This window comes from Bison bison, unplaced genomic scaffold (genome assembly GCF_000754665.1).
Source record: "Bison bison bison isolate TAMUID 2011002044 unplaced genomic scaffold, Bison_UMD1.0 scf7180017864020, whole genome shotgun sequence".
Classification (NCBI taxonomy): domain Eukaryota; kingdom Metazoa; phylum Chordata; class Mammalia; order Artiodactyla; family Bovidae; genus Bison; species Bison bison.
In genome coordinates this window covers 1,431,675-1,440,544 of record NW_011494592.1, presented here as the reverse complement: position 1 = coordinate 1,440,544, position 8,870 = coordinate 1,431,675, and the positions used below count along the sequence as shown (strand labels likewise).

The 8,870-nt window shown below is 44.3% G+C and overlaps 1 protein-coding gene and 1 long non-coding RNA gene across 3 annotated transcripts in view; one reads left to right on the top strand and one right to left on the bottom strand.

Annotated features, from left to right (window-relative positions):
• CHCHD5 (coiled-coil-helix-coiled-coil-helix domain containing 5) overlaps nucleotides 1-1,356 on the top strand; it is a 6,229-nt gene extending 4,873 nt beyond the window's left edge. Inside the window, exon 4 of one of the 2 annotated variants that reach the window (XM_010834119.1) lies at nucleotides 1,162-1,356. In XM_010834119.1, the coding sequence (XP_010832421.1) occupies nucleotides 1,162-1,185 (24 nt within the window). In that variant the 3' untranslated portion in view covers nucleotides 1,186-1,356. The remainder of the gene's footprint in view (nucleotides 1-1,161) is intronic. The other variant, XM_010834118.1, reaches the window with a different exon arrangement.
• Nucleotides 1-3,113, bottom strand: part of LOC104984417 — an 11,205-nt gene extending 8,092 nt beyond the window's left edge. Inside the window, exon 1 of the long non-coding RNA XR_824748.1 lies at nucleotides 3,021-3,113. This is a non-coding gene — a long non-coding RNA (uncharacterized LOC104984417). The remainder of the gene's footprint in view (nucleotides 1-3,020) is intronic.
• Between the last annotated feature and the right edge of the window lie 5,757 nt (nucleotides 3,114-8,870).

Sequence of the window (8,870 nt, the reverse complement as noted above, 5' to 3'; positions counted from 1 at the left end):
AGTCCCTGGTTGAAAAGATCCCCTGGAGGAGGGAATGGCAACCCACTCCAATAGCCTTAGCTGGAGAATTCCATGGACAGAGGAGCCAGTCTATGGACTATCACTGATTCTTTCGTGTATGTGTATATATGTGTGTGTGTATATATATACACACACACACACACACACGCACAATCTGTTTTATTTCAATTTATCCCCCACTTCCCCTTTTCTCTTCGTAACTGTAAGTTTGTTTTCTACATCTGTGAGTCTATTTCTGTTCTGTAAATAAGTTCATTTGTACCATTTTTTAGATTCCACACATAAGCGATATCCAGAGGAGCTTTTAAAAACAGAAATTGGGTCACATCTGCTCCTTTAAAGCCAGGTGGTTCTCCATTGCACTCAAAGTAATTAACCCCACACCCAGCTCCTCCTCAGTGTCCTCTCTTTCCCTGTTTTAACATCCCAATTGTAGCTTTTCCTCTTTGAGGGGGGCATTGAGATTCAGGCCTCCTGTATCCTCTGGTCTCCAAAATAGCAAACGCACAGGCTCATTTAGTATAACATAGTATAAAGACATCTATTAGCTTAGCTGACCGCATAAAGTACTACTTGTACCACCATACACACACACCACACAACTCTCCTCTTCACCCTGATGTAGTTATTTTGTCTTTCCTTTCCTTTTTCTGTTTTTCTTGTCTGAGAGGCATGTGGAATCTTAGTTCCCTGACTCGGGATCTAACCCGTACCCCCTGCAGTGGAAGCTGGGAGTGCAGACTCTTAACCACTGGACCACCAGGGAAGTCCGTAGTTTTCTTCATGGGATTTATCAGCTAACGAATTTTTGTTCACTTGTTATCTGTCCCTCCCTGGAGTCAGAGATGTGTGTCTGTGTCCACTGCTGGGTCCCTGGAACCTGTCACAATACTGTATGTACACAGCAGGTCCTCTGTAAACCCAACAGAACGCTGCATTTCTGACCCCAGTAGTGACAATTCCCTGCTCCCGAGGTGTTCACATGAAGACAGCTGAGGTCATCACCTGATGCCCTTTCCCTCCAGTCTGAGCTCTGCCAGGGCAGCCTCTGCTGTGTCTACACAGTCTCCCCAGCATGGTCCCAGGGCCAGCCAGGCACACAAGAGGTGCTGGTAGACTCTGATGTGTTTTTTTCCTCAGGCACACCCACTTCCTGCCTCCTGAGGACCCTTCGGATTGTAGGAAAACTGGACATGAGTGATTGGCCACAGGATGTCCCCTCCCCTGAAGAATGGCCAGGTGGAGTGCTGAGGGCCCTGGATGTGGGCCTGGCTTCCCTGGACATCAAGATTCACAATAAAGACTGTATAAAGACCGTATACCAGGCTTGAGTCCTGCCTTCAGCACCTGAGGGGGTCCCATTTCCCCACCTTAACCGAGTGTACCAAAGGGGTCTTGGGGCACCAGCCAAGCCATGCCAACTGTTCACCAGGGTTAAGACGACCCCTCTTCTGTCCTTAGCTCTGCCAACATCCGTTTCCTGGTTCCTGCTGCATGGATGTGGAGAAGAGCTCTCTCTCCCTTTAGCTCTAGCATTTACCAAGTCTTCACTGAGTGTTTCCTTGAGGCTTTGGGGGCAATAAATAACAGACCTCCTTGCCGCCTGAATTCAGAACCAGCTGGGTGATAGACACGGGGCATGAGGCAGTGTAGGTGAAAATACTTGCTTTTGTATTGAAAACATCTGCATTGAAGGATGTGGCTTAGGGTTTGCCGCCCTGGACTTCTCTTCTGTCATGGTTTCCATCCTTCCAGGGTCTAACCCTGGCTTCCTTGGTGGCTCAGTGGTAAACTGAGCAGAGGGCAGCAGGGAATGAAGTGAGCAGCCTTCAGCACACAGGATGAGTATGCTCAGGGGATGGGTAGGTGCCAGCTGTGGCTACTGCAGCTTCTTCGTCTTTGTTTTCAGGATCACAGCCTCCACTGGCACAGTTGGTTGATCCATCTTCCTGCAGAGGCAAGTCCTAAAGGGCAGAGGGTGGATGGGCAGGTGTGCAGGAGAGAGCGAGTCCAGAGCCTGCACCCAGCTTCACTATTCAGATAAGTTGTTCCTCTTTTGAGGGGACTCATGTCGCAGTGCTGACCAGATCCTAAAGCTTGCACTCTGGCTTGGAAAAATGAGCCGGGAGTCTCTCCAGGGGATTTGATTCCTGAAACAAAAGGGCGTTGTTAGTTGGCTTAGGAGCCAGGGTGGAAGTCCTATGCAGCCAAGGTTGACACCATGAAACCCAGACAAGAAAACCCAGGTAGTGGAGAGTGAATTGTTCTCCCTTCCTGTGGTTCCTGAAAGGGTGGTGTGGGTCTCGGTGGCTCTCTGTGCCCAGCTTCAGTTTCCCTGGGCTGTGGGTTGAGCCCTCAGATTTCTGTGTATGTTTTCAGCCTAGCCCTCTCTACTTGAGTAAGCTGCTGTGGGGTTCTCTCCAAGTGACTAAAAGAAGTGGTAAGAACGAACAACGTGGAGGTGGAGACTGTTTTAGAATATCTCTAAGGGGCCTCTCTTTTAACAGGCTGGACCAGCTTCCTAATAGGTGGGTCTCAGGGTTCCTGGAGAAGGAGATGGCAACCCACTCCAGTATTCTTTCCTGGAAAATCCCATGGATGGAGGAGTCTGGTGGGCTGCAATCCATTGGGTTGGAAAGAGTTGAAAACGACTAAGCAACTAACACTGTACTTTTATTCAGGGGTCCAAGAGAGCAAAAAAAAAGTTCCCGCCTTTACCACATTCTATTAGTCAAATAAGTCATGAGGCCAACCCAGGTTAAAGGCGCAGGGAGAAGGAAGACTGCCTCTTGATGGCATTTGCCTGCAAATAATTTTTGCCTATATTTGCCCACAGAAACTTCACAGTTTCTATTCCTGTGTCTGTTTGGGTAAAATATATTTTCTAGGAATTTTTCACATCTGAATTTTTAAATTGTTATTAATTTGTTTTTAATATCCTCGTTATCTTTTTTTTTCTTTTTTTTTTGTTTTTTTTGTTTTTTTTTTATGGGCCCGACGCTCCAACGCCATCCATTTTCAGGGCTAGTTGATTCGGCAGGTGAGTTGTTACACACTCCTTAGCGGATTCCGACTTCCATGGCCACCGTCCTGCTAATATCCTCATTATCTTTTTAAGGTCTAATCAAATCTGTAACAAAAGGCCCCTTTTTCATTTCCATTTTTTTTTTTTTTGGCTACACTGCCTGGCTGTTGGATCTTAGTTCCCACCTAGGCTCTGGGTAAGATTTTTTTTTTTTTTTGATGTGGACCATTTTTAAAGTAATTGTTACAATATTGCTTCTGTTTAGCCAAGATGCAGCTGGAACCCACTAAGTGTGGGTTGAACCCATATCCCCTGCACTGGAAGGCAAAGTCTTAACCCCTGCACTACCAGGGACGTCCCCTTTCTCATTTCTGATGTTGGTTATTTGTGCCCTCTTCCTTTTTTTCTTTGTCAGTCCTGACGGGAATGTATCTATTATTAATCTTTTCACAGAATCTACTCTTGGCTTTGTTGGTGCCCACTTTCTATATTTGTTTTTAATTTAAATCTCTTCTTTATTGTTAAATCCTTCTTTTCTTGGATTTGATTTTGTTTTCTACTTTTTAAATGTTTAGCTCACTGATTTTCAGCCTTTTCCATTTTCTAATATACACACTTAACTTTCCTCAAAGCACAGCTATTTTGCTTTTTTCACTGATCTCAGATCACTTACATGTTTAAAATTATGTTTTTAAATTTCTAAACATACAGAGATTTTTCTAGTTACCTTGTCTAATTGCAGTTGAGCTGGGAACACATTTTATATGATTTCAGTCTTTGGAAAGATGTTGAGACTTTATGGCTTGGCATACGGTCTGTTTTTGTTATGTGCCATATGTGCTTGAATCATAATCCTGGGTTCATGATGCATTAGCTTAGCTTGGATTCCCCCAGAAACAAACTTTGGGACAAGGATTTGGGATATGATCCCAGAAAGCACTGAAAGGATTATGGGAAATGAAACAGGGATGGGAAGGCAGCTCATCAGAGGTGCATTAGCAAGCAAGTTACCACCGTGGACAACAGCTTCATCCTCTTGGAAATCTGGGAAGCGGTGGAAATAGGTTTCCCACTCGAGTGGTGAGGGTGTCTGTACACTGACCCCCACCATTTATTTGATTGAGGGCTGCTTAAGGGGATGGACGTGAGTCTGAGTGAACTCCGGGAGTTGGTGATGGACAGGGAGGCCTGGCGTGCTGTGATTCATGGGGTCGCAAAAAGTCGGACACGACTGAGCGACTGAACTGAACTAAGGAGATGGGCTTTGTTTTTATTTTTATCTTAGTTTGACCTGCGGAATCTTAGTTCCCCCAATCAGGGGTGGAACCCATGGCTCCTGCAATGAAGTGTGGAGTCTTAAACCACTGGGCCACCAACGAAGTCCCAAGGGTTGGGTTTTTAATTTCCTGCCACTTCCTGCTTGCCACACACTTGGTTGGGGTGAGCTCTGTAGAAAGTTCTCCAGCAAAGAGCTGCTGTCTTGGCTGCTTCACCCACTGAGTTCTCTTCAGTGGTCTCCACCTTGTGACCATTCACTTCTGTGGCCACAGCTGCTATTGTTCCTGTCTCATGGCTGCCTCATCAGCAGCCACCAGTATCCTGACCACCTTTGCTGCCTGTCACTCCTGATGCCATCACCACATCACACTACAGCCACTGTTGGTGGGAGTATTGAGATAGTAAGAATGCCTTCAAAATGCTTGACTCAGTTCACAAGGAACAGCTATAGTCAACCCAGGAGGCCAATGAGAAATGGTGGGCATGAAGCGGGTAAGAACTGGGAAGAGTGTGGGGAAGGGCAGGCATGGATGCTGAAATGGTTGAGTGAGCTGACAACGCTCAGAATTCTGAGGAGGCAGAATTCCAGTCAAAGTGTGAAGGTGATGAGGTAGGAGTATGTGAACCAGGAAGCAGAATCTTCAATGAGTAGCATCTTCAAGGATCATTATTTTCATCTTTGATGGTTGAACTGAGCATTTTGTACTTGTCACTGAACATACTTAGTTGATAATCATTCACTATGTGAATGATAATAAACAGTTTAGTCAGCATTTATCTTCAAAGGATAAATACCTCATTTATACCATCAAAAACTTTCAGGCAGAATGTGTGCAAATAGAAGCCAGATCTCTCAAGAAATGGACAGTCTTGAAAGAAAGCAAGCTAGCTTTTATCATAAAATGTGCTGCTTTTCAAAAAAGTTCTGTTGCCACATCCTAGACCAGTTTAATCAGAATCTCTTGGGGAAAGACCCAGACATTGATTTTTTTTCTTTTTCTTTTATTTTTTTGGCTTCAAGGCCTGTGGGATTTTAGTTCCCCAACCAGGGATCAAACCCATACCCCAAGCATTGAAAGCCTGGAGTCTTAACCACTGGACTGCCAGGAAAGTCCCTAAATACCAATTTCAAAATTGATTTCAAAATGCAATCAAGAACCACTGCTTTGGTGGAATTCCTAATTTTTGATGGACTACATTTTATGACACTAATTTGGAAACAAGATTCTGAAAGTTTTTGACCCTATTCTGAAGCCCCTGATAAAACAGAATTTGCAGATTCTGGGAGCCTATGAGTGTCACAATATATATTTTTTAACTGTATTTTTGGCTGTGCTGGGTCTTCGTTGCTGTGTGGGTATTCTCTAGTTGCAGTGAGTCGGGGGATACTCTCTAGTTGTGGTGAACAGGCTTCTCTTGTTTCGGAGTATGGGCTCTAGAGCACTCGGACTTCAGTAGTTGCAGCATGTGGATTCAATAGTTGAGGCTCTCAGGCTCTAGAGCACAGGCTCCATAGTTGTGGCACACGGGCTTAATTGCGCCACAACGTGGGATCTTCCCGGATCAGGGATCGGACCCGTGTATCCTGCATTGACAGGCAGATTCTTTATCACTGAGCCACCAGGGAAGCCCACGATAGTATTTCTTTTTAACACAGTGAATATTTACCAGTGAGGTGGTGACATAGAAATAAGGTCAGATTCAAATAACTTAACATCCTTTCCTCCTCCTCTGATGGGCCAGAAATTATGGGATGCAAGGTGTGTCAGTTCAACCAGTCAAAAGGAAAGGGTGTCACTCTAAAAAGCATTAAGCAGTAATAAAGTGTCAAGAACATAGACAAGTTTGTGCAATAAGGGGAACCCACCCTCCTGAGTCTCCCAAGGGCCAAGGCCTGGACAACGTCTCTGGCCTGTGCTGGCTGCCAAGCATGGGTAGATAGCCCCAAGGCAAAATCTCTGACTTCCCAGTAAGACAACATTGAGGATAAAGTGGTAACTGCGATGCAGCAGTGTGAGGTGCTGGCAAGGAAAAGGGGGAAATGCAGATGGGAAAAATGAAGAAAAAGAGCAACTCCAAAGAGTCTGTTCCTGGCAGTGTGCAAGCCACAGGAAACCTGGTCCAGGGAAGCACGTATGTTCTCAGCATATAGAAATGCGAGACTTTAAAAAAGAAGACGGCAAATAAAATAGTACTAATTGAAGTAGATATAGGACCTGCCTCATGGCACAGTGGATAAGAATCGTCATGCGAAGGCAGGGGACACGAATTTGATCCCTGGTTCAGGAAAATCCAACATGGTGCAGGGCAGCTAAGCCCATGCACCACAGCTACTGAAGCCCCTGTGCCCCGCAATAAGAGAAGCCATGGCATAACAACGAAGAGTAGCCCCCATGTGCAGCAACGAAGACCCAGCACAGCCAAAAGTAAATATTTTTTTAAAGTAGATGTATAACCTATACAGAATAATGACCTATTTCTTCCTGTCTGATGGTACAGTATTTAATAGTTTTTGCTTTTTCTGTTTCCTTTTCCAGTAATAATTCTGTAAACTGCCTGTAGTCTTCAGGGTGTCTTGTTTTCTTTCATTTATTGGTAAAACAGAATCCTCAAGATTCCATTTTCAAAGCTTTTGTTGAGAGAATGTTTAGCTTGATGTCATCACATTGGCCTGACACAAGGAATCAGTGTGATGTGGGCCTGTTGAGAGTAGAGTTTCGAGGCAAAGTGAATTTTATGTAATAGAAAAGTAAAAAAAAAAAAAAATCTCATTTAATTCTTAACATTTTGAGGAAGTGGCAAAATGACAAAATTGTGCATTATGAAATCCTCAATATCACAGGGAAGTAATCACATCTCTTTTTAGCAAAATATGTCCAGGATGCTTAGCAGGTTAACATCTTTTCATTTTCTTTGGTAAAGAGTTTATACACTGAATGGGATTTGCCAAAATTTACAATTGCATTTTCTGCCAAATATGCAGATAAATAAACAAAGTCTTGGTAGCTCAGTTGGTAAAGAATCCACCTGCAGTGCAGGAAACTGGGTTCGATCCCTGGCTTGGGAAGATCCCCTGAAGGAGGAAATGGCAACCCACTCCAGTATTCTTGCTTGGAGAATCCCATGGACAGAGGAGCCTAGTGAGCTATAGTCCATGGGGTCACAAGAGCTGGACGTGACTTAGCAACCAAACCACCACCACCAGTTTGTATTTAAATAAGAGATCAGCAATCTTTTGTCTTCTGCAATTTCAAGGCAACCTTGGTAGAAATTTAAGAGATTATTTGAAACTCCAGTTTTCAAATCAAAGAATCTAATCAGTAGGGGAGCATTTGCTGTGGCTGCCATGCCTTGGCCGAGTCTGTGTGCAACGTGGGATCATTGGGGAGAGCTGCTGGAATCAGTTTTGCACTGTAAGGATCCAACACATCTGTTATGCTCTAGCATTTCCCCTTTGGTTCGCCCACAAGATATTTTAGTTGCAGTATCTGAATGAGGAAATGTAATTCTTCTCAGTTTTATAGAACAGCCAAGGGAACAATGCACTAATTGTGCTTGTTTGTGTCAATTCAGTGGCTGCTGTTTTCAGCTGAGCTTTGGTGTCTTTTGGGGAGAAAAACCAATGCACTTTTGCTAGATTTAGAAGAACTTGCCTATCTCATCCTGAACTTGTGAGTTTCAATTTCCACATGTGCTTTCAGATACTCTTTTCCACCATGTGCAATCCCAGATTCTTTTCTGTACAGTGTACAGTCTGATCTATTTTGATTACTCACTTTCCTAATTCAGTTATATGTGTCCTTCCATTTGTGCATCGTGCTCAGTCATGTCCGACACTTTGTGATCCCGTGGACTGTAGCCCCCCAGGCTCCTCTGTCCATGGGATTCCCCAGACAAGAATACTGGAATGAATGGGTTGCCATTTCCTTCTCCAGAGAATCTTCCCAAACCAGGGATTGAACCTGTGTCTCCTGTATTGGTAGGTGGATTCTTTACCACTGATCCACCTCAGAAGCCCACATAAACATTTAGTCTGTATTTTAGGTGCTATTTGGATCATGCTGGCATTGTTGGTTGGTTTGTTTTGTTTTTTTTTTGGCTATGCTGTGCAGCACACGGGATCTTAGTTCCTGGATCAGGGATTGACCCCACGCTCCCTGCAGTGGAAGAGAGGAGTCTTAAACACTGGACCACCAGGGAAGTCCATGGCATTGGTATTATAATCATTCTCATTTTCATTATCCTAACTCCTAGGAAACAAAGTCACTATATTCACAATGTTAAAAATTAAACCATCACTGTCCCAGTGCAAAGCACAACAGTTAATCTGCAAAGACAAACTGTTCACATACAACTGCAGTGTACTGAAGTTACACATTGAAGCTGCATTAGAGTGAGGCAGCAAAGGAGGATTCATTACTCTGAGTCACAAATTATAGATTGGGGGAGAAATAGCAACAGCAGCAGTGGCAGGGAATTTGGTTGTGGTCCAGTGGTTAGGTCTCCGTGCTTCCACTTCAGGGGGCAGTCTGCACTCAGGCATCTC